General features: G+C 37.5%; 1 protein-coding gene across 1 annotated transcript in view; it reads right to left on the bottom strand.

The window, feature by feature from the left end:
* The window catches only part of RPGRIP1 (X-linked retinitis pigmentosa GTPase regulator-interacting protein 1), a 58078-nt gene that overhangs the window by 17174 nt on the left and 21113 nt on the right, over positions 1-19791 (bottom strand). Inside the window, exons 9-14 of the mRNA XM_051217177.1 lie at positions 18849-18966; positions 14480-14754; positions 11381-11449; positions 8405-8653; positions 6370-6466; positions 2090-2276 (exon numbers count right to left, since the gene is read on the bottom strand). Of these exons, the coding sequence (XP_051065827.1) occupies positions 2090-2276; positions 6370-6466; positions 8405-8653; positions 11381-11449; positions 14480-14754; positions 18849-18966 (995 nt within the window). The remainder of the gene's footprint in view (positions 1-2089; positions 2277-6369; positions 6467-8404; positions 8654-11380; positions 11450-14479; positions 14755-18848; positions 18967-19791) is intronic.

Here is a 19791-nt window from a genome sequence, read left to right as displayed (position 1 = left end):
CAAGAAAAAGGTCTAGAGATGAATAATGGCTAGCAGTGGAATCAAAGACTCGCGTTTCGTCTTATTTGGGACTCGTCAGCCGGATGCACCTGCAACTCATGTTTCATATTCACTCTGGGAATCGAACCAAGTATCGTTTACTTCAAACGCCATCGTGTTATCCACTTAGCTACTGAGTCCTGATAGCCGCTTGCTTGTTCAGAGGATGAAGTTTAAATTCGTTTTGTATTATTTGTTTAAATCCTCCCAATAACGTTTAGAACTGTAAATGATCAGTCTTTTATTGGCATATGTGCATACTGTACGGACTGCCTCGACAAACGACAGGAGTAAACATCAGAAACGAGTAGTGAAGAATGGCATGGGAGACCAATTGAAGTAGACTAAATAAAACGATTTTATTTCGGAAAAAAGTGTTCAAAATGTCGAAACCTACACAAATGATAACACCAAGGCTAATATGTTCTGCTATAAATAGATTTAAAAATAACGCTTGCTCCTTCGATCTGTTTAAGACATTATTAATTCAGTCTATCATATGTAAGCAGTTACTGCAAATTCTTCAAGAAATCTTTAAGTGTAATGTCAAGGACTCCTAAAAAATGTGTTCATGATGTAAAACCATATCGGTCAAAAATACATTCATGGTGTTATTAGATGTTAGTCAGTTAGTTAGCCAGCTACAACGTAGGACCAGGCACATATATTCATCGGTACAAGTTGCCATACCGCATTAGCACAATAAGGTGAACACCGAATTCATAGAAGTAGTCACTTCAGTGGTGGTAATATATAAAAGAAAGGTTGTGTATAAGGACATAATACAGGCAGAAAGAATTAGTTGGTAAAAATATTTGAAGCGATTTTAATCTCATGGTTTACAGCAAGACAAATAGTGTGTACACCGACGCCATTGTGATCGATTCTGAGCCATGTCACCTGCAGTCTCCAACCAATGGTTACGATAGTCACGCGGACTTCAACCAAGTAATCTACATCTACCGACATGGCTCAGACTAGAAGTTAGTGACTTCAATGACTGATGCCACATTTTGGTTTGGTCGCCCCTAACTTTCTTTCAATCATCCCCAAAACTAATCAGCATTTCATTAGATGTATCGTCTTTATTCATCAAGTTGCACTACAGGAAACTGTGGATTTTATTTCCAATGAACTGATAGACAAGCCCAAAGAGGCCTTAGTTCTTGTACCTGCAACAAAAGAGTTAATAATTAGATGACTTTCATTTAAATTTGTTATATAATAAGTAACTCATAGACTTGTAGCGTGGTGTCGAGTTGAGGTTGACTATGAGCACCATTACAGGGAAACGCGTACCAAATAAATCAATAGGCAAAGATTGAACGTAACCAGATTTATTCGTTGGCGATCTCATGGTATCGAAAGAATACTGAGATCGTGCCAAAGGAGTACAAGTGGAATCAGCGGGCAAGAGTACGAACGTACGAGGTCACAATCCGCGGGAGAGTAATAGAGGAGGAATATGGCTGTCTTTAACACAGTTAAACAAACGAGCACAGTAAACACAATCACTGGTACAATTGGTTATAATAATAAGTGTTTCAATTAAATCAATCGCGTTCTATTGGTAAAAGTAGGTCACTACCGACTTTTTGCTATGAATATATATGAATAGAAACAATAGATTTGATTCTTTGATAAAGTAATCATCTATTTATGAGTAAAATCAATAATCAAGATGTAAGGACTATCTCCAGATGAACTCATGGAAGCTCTGAAATAGCCAAAAACATTCCATCCAATCATCTTTTAGAAAGAACGTTCCAGAAACTCGATGTGTAGCTTTCCTATTCGACACATGGTAAAACTCACTATACGCGGATTGGATGACTGAATGATTATTTCATTTTGACTAAAAAAACTATAAGTACCTTAGACTTTCGTACCTTCTCACTAGTCTTCTTTTATTCTCACCTGTTACCATGGAGAGATCTAGTGTTTGAGTTCTAAAGTCGTATATGGTTTAGCAAGAATCTAATCTCCAGATATAAGATTCATCCCAAATCAAAGCAAAATGACATTTATATATTTCAATTATATGACTTACTTAATAGAATCTGACATCGGTGCAGATAATCGTATCCAATAATCTAATGTTCCTACTTTAATTTTCTCATTAACTTTATTCACCTCATTAATATTCATTGAATTATCTGGAGTAGAGATAAGGAATAAATCTAATTGACCATGCCGACGTATAACACTGCCAGGACCGAGTAATTCTATAATGTCGTCTAAAATTGAATAGAATGAAGGAAAAAATCATTATTGTCAGTAACTAGTTCTTAGAATGTAACACTGTAGTGAATAAGAACACAAGTAGGGAACAATCAAACCTATAGAATTACTTATTCAAATCTGAGAATCATACAGTAAATACTTCATTGAGAAAATGTCAATCAATCATCTTGAACTTCGTTGTTTCTTCGCTTCCACTCCAATCATTCTATTCTCTTCATTCTTCTTAACCTTCTGTCTTCAGGCATTTCACTTTCGATTGATGGTATATACTACTTATATTTATCGACATCTTACTTACGCATGTTAACCCCAATGGGTAATAAGCTGCCGATCAGCGTTCTCCAACCCACTCTGTTCTGGGTCATCCTTTCTAATTCTATCCAATTGTTGTTCACTTTTCTCATGTCTGTCTCCATTTCCCGGCGTAATGTGTTCTTTGGTCTTCCTCTTTTCCTTTGGCCTTGAGGATTCCATGTGAGGGCATGTCTTGTGACGCAGTTGGGTGATTTCCTCAATGTGTGTCTTATCCACTTCCAGCGCTTCTTCTTGATTTCTTCCTCCGCTGGGATCTGGTTTGTTCCCTCCCACAGCAGGTTGTTGCTGATAGTGTCTTAGATCTTCTTAACCTTCTGCCACCAAATATTTCACTTTCGATTGATGATACACATACTGCTTATATCTGTAGATCTATATCAGTAGGATATACCATATCATTTGTAAATATTGCAGAGTTTCCATTATTTTGGCATATATCTACTATGGTAATTACCTTATACAATATGAAAGACAATTTCAGTAGTTGTAATAACCAAGAAAAAAGAACTAGACCTTTTTGAATTCAATTCATTCAGTAATTGATTTAATGTTACAAACTGGAAATCGACGGTTTATTTTTCATTGTTTAGATTACTTGATGAATTTCACCGACATATTTCACTAAATTTTGAACTTAATATCAGAACATAGAAATTGTTGCCCTCAGATGCCCTGATGCGACCGAGGTTGGGGAGAGTCAGCTCTCGCTCTCCAAATGCTCTCGTCTGACTACACTTACACAGTCACTGTGAGGGATGTCCTACTTAGTGCCTTCCCGCCACGGTGTGTCGTTTATGAATTTGAGAGGATGAAAAGTGAATGTTCGGCGCATTAACCGGGTTACTGGACATGGAAGATCCACTCAGGGGAGTTGAAAAACCCTGATTGAAGAGTTCAAACACACATTTATCATTATACATAGTGAGCATTTTGCAGACATGAATGCATTGACGTGTTGTTGTTTTCTCCGTAGTGTAGTATGTATGTCCACTCTTCCTCTCGAAATGCTTTCACATGGCCACACGTATACAGTCAGTGACAGGAAAGTCCTACTCAGTGCTTCTCGTGACGGCGGTCATCTTTAAGAAATCGAGAAAACGAAAATCGAATATCAGGAATTTTAACCAGGTCGATGGATATGAAGCATACACCTAGAGAAGTTGGAAAACCCTGGTTCCACACCAATGATGCATATGAACTCTATGATTCTGAAGGAACAAGCGGCGTATAAACTTAATGTTAGTCACCGGCTACCATGGGACAGCGTCTCTCAACTTTGATCCATTACCTTGTGGATTCGACCCATAAGTTGAAGGCTCAGCGGGTGGCCCCCTATGAAAACCATTTCCTTCGTTCTGGTCATACGAGCAGTATCACAGCTCACACACAAATCAAGTGACTTGTGTGGTGTATATGCATTTGTCGCCCCTTTGTACTAATATTTATATGTTCAAATAAATGAAATAATAAGTAAATAGAGTTCGTTATTCTATTTCATTCGTTTTTCAATGAAATGAATTTATAATTCACTAGAATACTTATCGTTTGATTAGTTACAAGATAACAATTAATGATGATCTATTTCTAATTATATATACAAGGCAGCCTATTTGAATAACTGGATTACCTGTTCCTGCCATATAGATATTCCAACAAGTTATCTGTTTCCTTGTTTGTTCCTTGTAACACAACATAATGTTCATTAGTCTCATAACCTATTCAGATGCAGTTATGAAACATTTACGACATTTCGCTGTTGGACTTACAAAGAAGTACAATCACAGATATCGTGATTGCTTGCAATATACATCGAAAATGAATGTACATTATTTAGATGTTGATTGAATGGGCTACTAACATCTAACTGGAGATTACTCAATAGTTATCGTCAGGATCGACCAAGAAGCAAAAAACGCAAAATTGTTGAAATACTTTGTTCTGAGAACTCTATGTTAGACCACTGTTGGAAACCTGATAGCACTGGAAGGCCGTTTCGTCCTATTTTGGGACTCCTCAGCAGTGCGCATCCACGATCCCGCTCGCTGGATTCCAACCCAAGGCCTTCAGTTTCGCGCGAGAACGCTTAACCTACTGGACCACTGAGCCAGGACCCAATGGTGTTAGTGTCTAACATCAACCAATCCACGAAATCGCGCTATCATCTTCAATTTTACTGAGGTAGATACCTGTCTCTACCCGACACGGATTAGCCCCACTGGTCACGGATTCTCACTAGAACTCCGAGAATTCCCTCACGAAGCTAGTCACTAGTAAGCACATGTTAATTATCAGTATAGAGGTTGTGGAGATTGTCATGAATATCAGTTAAACCTAGCCTATAATGATAGGCTTTATAAAGAGTATTACCTGCTTGAATAATGATCTTACAATAACTGGAAATATTAACTGGAATGACATAAAGTATCAGTAGTAACGATGGTGATTGATAATTCCTTTCACAGATTGATGATAAACGTGGAAATTCGAATGAAAACCATTTTACGTCATGTTCTACTGGGAAATCTATTTTTAATGGTTGAATTCATGAGTCGCTAGACTACCACTGAGAACCTGAAATTACGAGACGACGGTTTCATCTTAGTATGGGGCTCAGAAGTGTACAACCACGACCCCATGTGATGGACTCGAGTCCATGACCTTCGGTCACGTGAGCGGACGTCTAACCTCTAGACCATTGAGCTGGTATCCAGCAGTCCTAATGTCTAACTTCAACCAATCCACGGTATAACACGGCCGTTCATCATTGTCTTCAGTGGGTCACTGCCTCACAACAGACACGGTTGAACTCTACTGGTCACAGCTTCGTACTAGAACTCTAGGAAATACATTTTGAAGCCAATCGCTATTAAGCACATGATGATTACTATCAGGATGAAGATTTGTAGAGATTGTAATAATTTAACAGTTGAATTTACGCGTCGATCTAAGCCAGACCACCACTGGGAACCTGGAAGTACCTGACGGCTCTCTCGTCCTAGCGTGGGGCGGCTCAGCAGTGCTCATCCACGATTCCTCACATGGAACTCAAACTCAAGACCTTCGACCACGCACGTAAATGCTTAAACTCTAGACCAATGAGCCAGCATCCAACGGCCGTCCATTCATGATATCAGTCTAAATATATCATCATTTTTATGATTAGAGATCCACTCAACGCTCGATTGTATCAGAAATTATTTAGTATAGCCTTCATACGTCCATTTTTTTCATCAACATAGATGATCTACCGTCATCATGACTTAGAAACATCTTTGTAGTCGTTGCAATCATCATTGATGTGTTTGGTGTACTGGAAGAGATTTGTTGTCTTCGAAGCATTGTCCTTAAAAGAAGGTCTCAAAATCTAATGAAGATGCTTCCTTAATGTAATTACAAATCTTAGTTGGTTACTTATCACATTGATGAATAGATTTCGTAAACAGTTATTTTTCAAGATATGAATTAATTTTATAGTTGAATTCACGAGTCAACTGAAGCTAGATCACCATGGAAAACATGGAAGTACTGGATAGCCATTTTGTCCTAGTATGGGATACCTCAACAGTGCGCATCCACAATCCCTCCCCACGAGATTCAAACCCAAGACCTATCGGTCTGATGCGCGAACGCTTAACCTATAAACCATTGAGCCGGCATCCAACAATGTTAATTTTCAATGGTTCCAGATGGTCTAGCTTCAATTGACTGATGAATTCAACTATCTTCACAAAACCTCTCTCTGAATATGAATAAATAAGGGATTTATTTTACCTTTTCCAGTGAATAATTGTGAAAAATTAAGTTTTCCAATAGCGATAGTACGATAATTGGAATTGATAACTTGATGCATTTCCACAGTGCATGGTTCCTAGAATAAAGAATAAAGATGTTTTAAAGGTGACTAAATTGGATTATGAGTACACTCCTGTGAGATAGTTTGATGATATACACATGAGAAGAGTATTGACTTCCTTTAAGCCAAAATTTTTAATTCATTATACATTAAGTGGCGTCGTCCATCAGTGCACATATAGTGTACAAGAATACCAGCAGGGACAATCAAATATGACTGTTACTTCGTTTCTACAACAATCACTTTCTGTTCTCGTTCTCTTTTCTTTGATTTTCTCAACCTTTTGCCATCAGGTATTCCACATTCGATTGATGATACATACTACTTATATCTGTCAATATCGGTGGTACACATCACAAAAATACCTCAATCCTACAGAAGGTTAGTAAAAGTCTGGATAGATCACTGGGAACTTTACAGACATTAAAACTGGGTGACATGGATTTGTATCTACCAAGTATGATTTGTACCCTCAAAGTCGTAGATATGCTTTATCAATGGTCAGTCAGTCAGCTACAACGTAGGACCAGGCACATATATTCATCGGTCCAGGTTGCCATACCTCAGTAGCACAGCAAGATGAACACCGGATTCATAGGAGTGGTTAAGTCAAAGGTGGTAATATATAGGAGAAAGATTGCATATAAGGATATAGTATAGGAAAAAAGAATTAGTTAGTAGAAAGAAAGATATGAAGTGATTTTAATCTCTTAGTTTAAGGGAAGACAGGGAGTGTATACACCGACGCCATTGTGATCGATTCTGAGCCATGTCACCAAGAGTCTCCAACCATTGGTTACGAAAGTCACGCCGACCCCAACCAAGTAGTCTGCATCTACCAACATGGCTCAGACTAGAAGTTAGTGACTTCAGGCACTGATGTAGTATCATAAAAGAGTTAGTTGTCAATCATCAGCAGTTACATCACAATGAAAAAGATAACTCTCGACGACTACAAACTGCTGGAAAATATATGCGCAAAAATCGGATGTATACTGTATAATATATACAGTCTCTATTGTAACTTATATGTCGCTTCTTACTTCTAAATGAGTAAGCATTACAATTAAACTTCTGTATTATAAAAATATATGGATAGTAACTGTTGGGATCTGTTTATGGATTAATACTATGAATATTCCTGTTCCTCCTATTATAAGCTTTATTTTGACTTATAGACCATTGTCATACGATTTACCGTTTTTGAGTTCTTCCTCAGTTTATTCATTACAGTTTACCACATTCACAGTCGCTTTTTGGCTAGATTTCATGGTATGATGGGGTCTGTTTGGTTTGTATATAAATCTAGTATGTTTGAAATACATGATTCATATTGTAGTGGCTAAGATTAGCGTTCTAATCTCAACAGTTAGACAGAGCTTGACAGGAAGAAGGATCGATAAAGATTCAAGACTACTCGTACGGGTTTTACGCGTCATTGGTCCGGTTGATAAATCACTGTTCTCTAATTGACTGTATAATTACATTTATACATGAATAGGGCTAAATCTTGTATGAATATTGTAGTGCAATGTGATTTGTTTGGTTTGTATATAAACCCAGTATGTTTGAAATACACGGTTCATATCGCGTTGGCTGAGATGGATGTTATGGACTTAAGAAGTAGGGCTAGACAAGAAGAAGAACCGATGAAGATTCTAGACTACTCGTGTGGGTTTATGCATTATTGCACCGGTCAATAAATCACTGTTCTCTTATTGGCGGTATCATTACATCTTCTATTGATAGGGGTACAAAGCAACAAGTTGTATCACGGATACATTTCACCGTATAAAAAATCGATACAATACACATTTATGAAAAATGTACTGTATCTAACGAAAATTAAAAAAAAAAGAACATAATCATAATAATAATCACTCCCCCCCTCTACGTACCCTCCCCCCCCTTCGCCAAAAAGAAAGTTAATCAATATTTTTTTCCCTATTTTACCTTAATTAAATAATTCATTAATGTATCATTCACTTCTATAGGATATTGTATTGTCATATTGAAATCAATTGAATCATGTACAAGTAAAATAGATGTTGCTTGTGTTTCATAATCATAAAAATCCCATGTTAAAAATAATTGAATAAATTCTTCATTCTTATAATTATTATCATGATTGATATTAGATGATATTGTTGGATAGTATTTCGATAGTAACGATGGTAACAAATATAATTGACCTATATGTAACTATGAGAAAAGAGTAAAAACAAAAAAAAATAGAAAGTGTAATCTTTTATTATTATTATTATGTAATAGAATTGAGTAGAATGTTAGATTCGAGTTTCATTGATTGAAATAGATGATTGTTAAAGTTAATCGGGTCTGTTGTAAGATAATAAATCAGTGAAGACGATGATGGATGTGTCAGTTCAGCGGTATAGTTGTTAAGCGTTCATGCATGAGACTGATAGGTCTTGTGTTTGAATCTCGCGGTGTGCGATCGTGGATGCGCATAGCTGAGGTGTCTCATAGTAGGACGAAATGATCGTCCAGTGCTTCCAAGTTTTCCATGGTGATCTAGCTTCAATTGATTCATGATCTCAACTATTGAAATTACAAAATATTCACAAAACCCCTTCTGGTACTAATCAAAAAATGCTCACTAGTGACTATCTACAAAACCTAGAAGTACTGGATGGCCGTTCCGTCTTATTGTGAAACTCTTCACCAGTGCACATCCACAATCCCGCCTCGCGGGAATCGAACACAGGACTTATTGGTCTCGCATGTGAACGCCTAACCTTTGGAATACTGAACTGTCATCCAACAGTGTTAATGTATAACTTCAATCGATCCACGAGATTGAGCCACCATCCACCATTGTCTTCAGTGAGTTACTGTTTCGCAACAGACATGGTTTCTCACTAAAACTCCAGGAGAAAATTCTTGGAGACAGTCACTAGTGAGCATATGATGATTATAATCAGAGAGGGGTTTTGTGGTTCCAAGTTTCCCATGGTAGTCTAGCTTCACTTGATTCATGAATTCAACTATGAAATTACTACAGTCTCCATGAAACCCCTCTCTGGTTATTCTAATTGTTGTTCATTGCACTTGGAAAATCATTGAAATAGATCTTTTTGAAACTTTAACATTTCACAACCTTGAAAAGATACTTTAGTTGTTAAGAAAAATCATACAATAATAAGAATTCATATTGATTTTTGCTACTTGATATATATAAGTAGTATATAGCATGAATCGGAAGTAGAATGCCTGACAGCAGGCGATTGTATTAAAGAGAACAGTAAAGAAAACAGAAAGGAATTGGAATAACAACAGAATTGGAAGGATGAAAAAGTATGTACAGAACAATTGAAAGATGTGCAAATCATGTCATATTTTACGTAACCATCGTATAAGCTGGCGTTGAGCAATGACTAGTTAACTCTATCAAGTCTTCGTTTTCTCTCGAATATAACCAGCCTTTTGTTTAACGTAGTTAATATGGAATAAGTGTTTGAGGACACTTTAATATCACGGTGACTAAATTCGAGAGGTGGAGTCCAACCATATGGCGAGTGAGACGAGTACCTAAAGATGAGATTAGAATGTAGTTACACAATATTGTGGATTGATTTAAGTTAAAAATATGAACTACTGGATCGTAATTCAGTGGTCTCAAAGTTATGTGGTCTCAGCAAAACCTGGAGAGTCTGGGTTTGATTCCCGATTATGAGGTTGTGTAGGTACAATGATGAGGAGTTTCAGATGAGAACAAAACGGCTCCCCGGTGCTTCTTTATTTTTAGTATTTGCTTAACTAAGATCAGTTAATGATGTAAACTGTGAAATTCACAAATCTCCATATCACCTACTCAGTCAGTCAGTCATCTACAACGTAGGACCAGGTACATATATGCATCAGTCCAAGTTGCACCTACTATAGTAACGTAAATAGGAATTGAAGATCAGTAAGCTTCCTCACTGAATCTCATATTTAAAATGAATTATGAAATGCCTAGACTAGATTTTAAATGAGAGAAACTTGTTTTTTGAATATATAGAGAAGATTGATCATTTCCAGTGACTGGGTCATCTTCAAATCAAAGATTTAAAACTCATTTTAAGACTAGTGACTTGTTTCAATTGTTTATCGTACACATGTGATGTTTAGTTGACTTTTAAGTATTTCTTAATCATTTCAGTTACATACCAGGTTGGACTCAAGTACTAGAGTTGTCTATATCAGTATCTAATAGGAAGTACCATACAACGTAACACTTTCTTATTGAAATCATGGGTAATGTTAGTATAGTGTAAATCCCCCATTTTGACATTTAGTAAAAAGAATGAAGACATTTTTTGATCTATTCGTTGTTATCATGGAAACTTCTAGTCTAAAACATATACTCAAAGATATATCATAACGTGCCCCCAAATTCCCTGGTACGGCCGAGAGTGGGGGAGTCAACTCTCCCTCTCCAAATGCTCTCACATGGCCGCACGTATACAGCCACTGAAAAGAAAGTCCTACTCATTGCCTACTCGCACGACCGGTGTTGTTTACGAAATTGAGAGGACGAAAAGCGAATATCCAACGCTTTAACCGACCTAGTGGATATGGAGGATTCACCTAGGGGAGTTGGAAAACCCTCATTCCAAACTAATGGTGCACATGGGACCCGGGATCCTGAGGGAAAAATGGCGTATGAACCAATCGTTAGTGACCGGTTACCATGGTACCGCATCTCCTGACGTTGCTCCACTACTTTGCGGATTAGACATTTAGGTCGAAAGTTCAAGGTGTGGCCTCCTAAGTAAAACAACTGCTTCAGTTTTGGCACCCAGGCATTATCCCAGCCCTCACATAAACCGAATGATTTATGTGGCGCAAATCTGTTTGGTGCCTCCTTGTACCAATGTTTACGTGTTTAAATAAATAAATAAATCATAAACATCCACTTTTACATACCTCAATCAAGCTTTCTCCTGGTTTTAAAGCATCTTCTGTTGTTAGCTTGTCATTCGAAAGTTGATCATTCTGTTAGATCCCGAAATGAACATTAAAAATGTAATGTAAATAAGATTTACACATAGTTATGTTTAGAATTATCACCTCCATGCACACACACATTTAAATAACTTATATACAATAAATGAATTACAGAGTGATGAGTGTGTCGATGCCGATTCAATGGTCTAGAGTCTAAGCGTTCGCGCGCGAAACCGAAGGCCTTGAGTCCGAATCCCTCGAGCGGGGTAGCGGATGCGAACTGCTAAGAAGTCCCACAAAAACCTCTTCTGATATAATGATTATTTTCAGCACAACAATCATAATTCAATCATAGCAGTCACTGGAGTGCATATTATGTTAATCCGTTTCAATAAATAATTGCTGATATCATGTCTTGGCTTCGAAAATAGTAACCTTAGATTTTAGTCCATAAGTGGATACCACTGAAGATGGATGATATAGAGCAAAACAATAGTTCTTAAGCTATTATCAGTCTGTGATTGAAGATATTGTCCAAAGGGAACAAATTAACCATACATAATGTTTTCAATAAGAATGTGAACTGAGCTGCTTACAGTTAGAACGGAATAGAGACCAAGATCGGGTTTTAATTTGGTGAAATTTTCTGTTTAAAATGACTTGCTTTTAACTCAGTATGATGATTATTCACTTCACTAAAGAACGGTTTCAGGATTTTTAATAAAATTAAGAAACAATCTAAGTTAAATCACTAATGGAGAATAGTAAGCACTGGATAGTCGTTTCTTCCTAGTATGGGACTCCTCAAGAGTGTACATCCACGTTCCTGTATGCGGAAATCAAATCCAGGACTTTTGATCTAGCATGCTAACGTTCAAACCCTGAACCTTTGAGGCGATAAAAAGTTTCCGGAGTTCTAGTGAAAAACCATGACCTGTAGAGCTAGTCCATTTCGGGTGTGAAACAGTTACCCACCGAAGACAATGAAAGATGGTCGAAAAGATCTTGGATTGAATGAGGATAGACATTAACACCGATGGATCTAGGAGCAGTAGTTTAGTGTTTGGAAGTTCGATCCCGAGACCAATTACGTATAGGATAACAGGTCTCGGATTTCGGCATGAAATTCACTCATCCATTTGGGTAAATAGACTTTTGGCATTATAGCTGATGTTAGTTCGTGATGAAAACCCTCAATCTAATTTCTAACCTTAATCATCAATTGTAAATCGTAATTCTAATTCCTCACACTGCTTTATAATCCTCATTTAGTCCTGGTTGTTAAGTGGACACTCTCAGGGTCAGTCTGGCGTCGCTCAATGGTCGTCCATAAATTATAGTCTCAACATCGTGTATCACCATAAATGGGAAATATTTCGATCATGGTAAAATCCTAATCCTAATTTCCAACAATCTTTTCACCCTATTAAGTTAGTGAGCCATCTCAAGGTCATCTTGAACTCTTTCAACGTTCTTCCACAAATTATAGTCTCAAAACGTTTTCAAATCAAAACTGCTTATCTCTTGTCACAATCTGAAGGTCACTAGTACTATCAACGTAAAGCTGATCACTCATTCATGGACTAAAATAATTTATTGATCTTATTCAGTAAGCAAAAAAAAGTAAAAATTCAGAACATTTATGATCATGAGCAAAGGTGGACAGTGGATAGCAGTGGAATCCAGTTTGATGCGCATCTCATCCTGTCCGGGACTGGTTAGCTGGATGCACCTGCATCTCAGAGTTGATGTTCACTGAGGGAATCAAAACCCAGTACCGTTCACTTCAAACTCCACCACACTAACCATTCGACTAGTGAGTCCTGATAGCCACCTGCTTGTGTGATGGGGTAAATTTTAATTCAGTTGATACTGTTTGTTTTTATCTTCCCATTTATGTTTAAGACTGTAATTGATCAGTCTCTTGTTGGAATATATATGCATCCTATGTGGAAGTTACTAAGTTCGAGTCGTTTGGTGAACATCAACGCTGAAATGCAGGTAGATCCAGCTGACAAGTCTCAAATAAGACGAAACGTGCATCCTAGATTCCACTTCTAATCACTATCCATCTTTGCTTATAGTCCTTATGACTTTAGGCAATATCGAGGCAAACCTCACAGGATTCATATATGCTAATAAGTGACTGATCAGCTGCAATCCTAAACACCGATGGAAAGATTCAAGCAAACTATAATAAGTGAATTTAAGCTTTTGATTGAGATCCTGAACCGATTGATGTTAGACCACCGTTGAAAACCTGGAAGCACTGGAAGGCCGTTTCGTCTCATTGTGGGGCTCCTCAGCACTGCTCATCCAACCCGAAGTCGTCGGTCTTGGCTCATGATCTCAATCAAAAACTTAATAATCTCCACAACCGCTATAGTGATGAGTGAATTTAAACTTTACCCCATTGTACGAGTGGCTATCAGGACTCAGTGTCTAAGTAGATAACATGATGGCATTCGAAGCGAACGGTACTGGGTTCGAGTCCCGAAATTAACATCAACTCTAGGATGCAGATACATCTAGCTGATGATTCCCAAATAGTCATGGATTCCACAGCTATCCACTATCCATCCTTCCTTATATAGCTTGCGATTTAAAGCAGTATCGAGTCAATCCTCACTGTATTCACATATGCCAATAAATGACTGATTAATAGTAAATCTAAAGATCAGTCGAAAGATTCAAGCAAACGATAACAAGTCAATCTAAACTTCACCTCATCGTACAAGAACGTGTCTATCAGGACTCAGTAGCTAAGTAGATAACGTGATAGCGTTTGAAGCGAACAGTACTGGGTTCGAGTCCCAGAATCATCTCTGTGCTAATGTGATATAACAACTCGAATTGATGTACGTATGTACGAAGTTCTACGTTGTTATTGACTGACTGACTGACTGACGAGTCTCAGAATGAACATCACCTCTAGGATGCCGATACATCCAGCTGACGAGTCTCAAATAAGACGAAACGCTAATCATCTAAGACAATATCGAGTCAATGCTTAAAAGATTCACAGACTGATCCATTCGTAATTGTATAAACCATCAATAGGAACAAAATGATAATTACCTTATATTTATTTAATGTACCATAAGTTAAAACACGTAATTGATTTTCTAATTGTTTTATTCGATTTGAACGAATCTCTAATAATTTTCTATGTTCCATTAAACGTTGTTCTGATTCTAATTTTAATTCATTATACTGATCAGTTAATTGTTTAATTTCATTTTGATAATCTTTATTAATTTTATATTGAACACTTAATAATTTACGTGTTTTCTCTAATTCATTAATTGTATCCGCATGTAATACTTCCGCTTCATTAAGTTGTTTCAATGGATCTACAAAAGGAAAAGAAAAGATTGTCCGATACAACACAAGATGTAACAATTGAATCATAGTGGATGGGAAAAGATTTGAATGATGTAAACATCTGTTGAGTCGGCTTTCTGAGAATTGCAATGGAGCCTCCAGAGGCTCTAAAGGAACCGAAGAGTCCTAGTCAATCAAAGCATGATGGACATTTCTAGAATGTCAACGTGGTATGCTACTATTGGTCAGTAGCATAATATGTCTTTTAGCGGATTGGCCAAAATATGATGTTGATTTAACAAATGTTAACATCTATAAATACTCGTGTTTTTCTGTACAAAAATGAACCTTTGGAGTAAAGTGTTTTTCACTTATTTTGCGCCTTTTTCTCTTGAGTTCAGTTAGCCGCGTAGTTCTAGCTTGCGGATCACCAGAATAGCTTAGGAATCGAATAAAGCGTTCAAATTAACAAGACTTATCAAAATCTTTAGATATCTGAGTGGTATGATTAATGAACACAGCTGATCTGATGTAGATGTGAAGGTGAGGATCGGTAAAGCAAGAGCAGTATATTTATAATTGAATAATATCTGGAATTCAAAATAACACAACTCAACCAACATCAAAGTAAGCATCTTCAATACAAATGTGATGTGAACAGGGGAACAAGAAGCCCTGACAAACTACGAAAGCTATTTTTCGGGAAGTTATTTCATTTTATGCAAAGCTTGTAAAACACTGACATTTATTTTCGTCTCTAATCTATTCGTTCGTGTTGATGCTTACTCAAAACGGCCGGAGATCCTTCCTATGAATCAAATCACTTCACAAGAGACTATTATGGAGTTACGGCAGTTATTCTCCCGCTTTGGAGTTCCAGATATCCTTGTGTCGGATAACGGCACTCAATTTACTTCTCCCATCTTCTCAGATTTCTGCAACAGATTTAGAGTCAAACATGTTCGTTCACCTCCATTCCATCTACAATCGAATGGTCAAGCCGAAAGGTTTGTGGATACCTTCAAAAGAGATCTACTGAAGGCAAAAGGGGAGGGAAAGATAAGGGAATTTCGTAATGATTTTCTATTGGTCTACAGAACAACTCCAAACCCATCAGCACCAAATCAAATGTCTCCAGCAGAAATTATGTTTGGTAGAAAATTGAAAACTGCTCTCGATAATACAAAACCAGAGCAAAATGGAATAGGAAGAAGAAACCGAAAGATGGAAATCCAATTTGATCGCCATCATGGGGCGAGACGTAGAATCTTCCAAAATAATCTAAAAGCATACGTCCGTGGTTTCTGATACTCACCTCCGCAATGGACAAGTGGGCGCATACTTAAGAGACAAGGAAATGTAATGTATGTGGTGGAAGTTGAAAGTCAAAAGTGGACACGTCATGTTAACCACATACTGGAAAATTTTGGAACTTCACAGAAAACTGAGAAACTGAGCTCAATGTGGAAAATCTTTTTGGACAGTTTCGATGTAAAAAGTTCAGCGACTCAGAAAACTGTGCAACCTAAACAAAATCCTATTGAGAGATCATTACGCAAACGTAGAAGACCAGATATTCTGCAAGTGGACCCAAAGAGAAGAGCAAATGTTTCTGACGGAAGATATCAATCGTCATATCTTAGCTATTACTTGTACCTAGTAACTAACCATTTTTCTTTTTTCTATTTATTCCAGTTTACCAAATCGGTCACGCTGTACAAGGATCACAACGTTAACCAGTTTCACTTATTTATGCACTCAGTTGAATGGCAGTTATAACTATTTTTGTCAATTATCAGTATGGGGGTTGTGAAGATTATTAAGTTTTTTGATTGAGATCATGAACCAATTGATGTTAGACCACCGTTGAAAACCTGGAAGCACTGGACGGCCGTTTCGTCCTAGTATGGGACTCCTCAGAAGTGCTCATCCACGACCCCGCTCCCCGCGAGATTGTCAAGCTAGAAGATGCTGTGAACAGGGAAACAAGAAGCCCTGACAAACTACGAAAGTTATTTTTCGGGGCGTTTTTTCATTTTATGCAAAGCTTGTAAAACACTAACATTTATTTTTGTCCTTAATCTATTCTACAGAACATAAACTTTCGTTCGATATATGATTCATTGCCATACCCTTTTTTGTTTCGAAGCTATTGTAATTTAAACATATTATTTTGCACCCTATTTCCTACGCTAATTCCCGGCTTTGGACACAACTGTATTTTTCCTAATTATCTTATGTTGTGGTCGGGTTATTCACCTATTTCTTCATGTATCTTTCTTTACACTGATCTGAAATCGGGAATAGATCGAGTAGTGATCCAGTTGTCTTGTCTTCTATCACTCGCGTGCTTGTCAGCCAATCAGATGACAGGATAGTTTTCTTCTTTCTACCCCACTTCGAACTCACGCGTACTAGCCTCAAGGTTAGGTCGGTCAGCTTATCGCGCCAAGGTCTTAATCTGAATTAGATTAGTATCCTCAGCATCAAAAGTGGGTAGACAGCCCAAAGACATAACAAAATGTCAAGACAGTTCTACTGTCTACTGGGGCAGAAACTTGAAGAACTATGAATGCCACCATCCAGAAAATACAAGTGTTTATTAACAATCTTCTACGCAAAATACTTCGGATCCGTTGGCCAGATACTATCAGGAACAACCAATTGTGGAAGAGAACAAACCAGATCGAAGTGGAGGAAGAAATCAGGAAGAAGTACTGGAAGTGGATAGGACACAAATTAAGGAGAGCACCAAACTGTGTCACAAGACAAGCACTCACATGGAATCCTTATGGTCAAAGGAGAAAAGGAATATGAAAGAATACATTACTACGAGAAATGGAAACAGACATGTGAAGAATGAACAAGAATTGGATGGAAGTAGAAAAGAAGGTCGAGGACAGATTGGGTTGGAGAATGCTGGTCAGCGGTCTATGCTCCATTAGAAGTAACAGGCGTAAGTAAGTAAGCAAGCTAAAGTTAAGGTCAATCATATTATCTATTTCAACTGTGTTTGACAATTGAAGGTTATAATTATGCCAAGATTATTTTAATCGAAAAAATAATGTCTTTAGTTCACAAAAAACATAAAAAAACTTCTACCTGAAGTTTGTGTTGATGATGTCGTTCAGAAGAACGATGAAAAGCTCCACGACCAAATCATTCAGCTCAGAGAACAAAACTTCATCGAAATAAACATCATAATAGTGATTACGTCACACTCTACTATGTTCATATGTGTACGAATACAATTGCCTATGGGGTGGCAATTGATAGTTAAATGTTAAGTTGATTGAATTTTGTTGTGAATAGATTCTTCCAATAAAAAGAAGATCTATGCTAATTGGTTAGATTTAATGTTTATTACATAACACTTCAACTGTAACTCCATGAACAATTGGAAGGAAGGTAAAAGAAATCTTATAAGGAAGATGTATTGGTGAAGACCCTAGACGAAGTAACTTCAGTCAGTCAGCTACAACGTAGGACCAGGCACATATATTCATCGGTCCAGGTTGCCATACCTCAGTAGCACAGCAAGATGAACACCGGATTCATAGGAGTGGTTAGGTCAAAGGTGGTAATATATAGGAGAAAGATTGCATATAAGGATATAGTATAGGAAAAAAGAATTAGTTAGTAGAAAGAAAGATATGAAGTGATTTTAATCTCTTAGTTTAAGGGAAGACAGGGAGTGTATACACCGACGCCATTGTGATCGATTCTGAGCCATGTCACCAAGAGTCTCCAACCATTGGTTACGAAAGTCACGCCGACCCCAACCAAGTAGTCTGCATCTACGAACTAACTTACTCCTGTTACTCCTCATAGAGGAGCATCGGCCTCTCGCCAGGATTCTCCGCCTGAAGCTCTTCTAGGGCTACTGCCGTTCCCAAGCCCGGGTAAAAGAGGACAATTAGGTATGGGGGTTGGCAACCACATCCTATAGAAAACAACCTTGCTAAAAAAACAATGCTAACCAGAAAATTTCTAACAGTTTTTTCAATGGTCTATAATTGTCATTTGAACGACTCTCCTAAGTGATAATTGAAATGGTATTCTTTACATTTTTCTTAACAGTTCACTAATATTCACATATTAGAACTATTATCGTTAGAGTTACCTTTGTTTTGATCCAATAAATTCGGTGATAGATCATCATTGACTGACTGAGATTTTGATTTACGCTCTCGTAAGATCATAATGGCATCTTCTAATTCTTCAACAGTGAATCCAGTAATCTACATGAAAATTAATTTAAGAGAAACAAAATATTCATCGTTTCAGGTTGTGAGCGTATTGTCTCGATATTTCCTTAATTCACAAGCATTCTAAGCAAAGATGAATAGTCGCTAGCAGTGGAATCCCTGACGCGCGTTTCGTCCTATTCGCAACTCATCAGCTGGATGTACCTGCACCTGAGTTCATGTCCATTATGGGACTCGAACTCAGTACCGTTTGCTTCAAACTCCATCGCGTTATCCAATTAGCTACTGAGTCCTAATATCTACTTTGTTGTTCAATGAGGTGAATTTTAAATTCATTTAGTATTGTTTACTTGAATATTCCCATTGATGTTTACGACCGCAATTGATCAGTCTGTCTCTTATTGGGGTATGTGTATCTTGTGAGGATTGCCTCGATATTGTCTTAGGTTACTAGCATTATAAGCAAAGATGAATAGTGGCTAGCAGTGGAGTCCAAGGTGAGCGTTTCATCCTTTGCTTATAATGCTTGTGAATTAAGGGAATATCGAGGCAATAGCCACAGTATGCACATATGCCAACAAGAGACTGATCAATTGCGGTCGTAAACATCAATGGGAAGGTTTAAACAAACAATACAAAATGAATTTAAACTTCATCCTATTGCACAAGCTAGTGGCTAGTAGGACTTTGTAGCTAAGTGGATAATGCAATGGTGAATAGTACTGGGTTCGAATCCCAGAGTGAACATGAACTCAGATGCATGTGCATCTAGCTGACGACTTTCGAGTAAGACAAAACGCTCACCAAACTGGATTCGACTGTTAGCCACTATCTATCTTTGCATTTAAATAGCTGTTG

The sequence above is a fragment of the Schistosoma haematobium genome, chromosome 6 (assembly GCF_000699445.3).
Source record: "Schistosoma haematobium chromosome 6, whole genome shotgun sequence".
Lineage (NCBI taxonomy): Eukaryota > Metazoa > Platyhelminthes > Trematoda > Strigeidida > Schistosomatidae > Schistosoma > Schistosoma haematobium.
The sequence above is the reverse complement of the archived record's forward strand: the minus strand, read 5'-3'. Positions and strand labels throughout refer to the sequence as shown.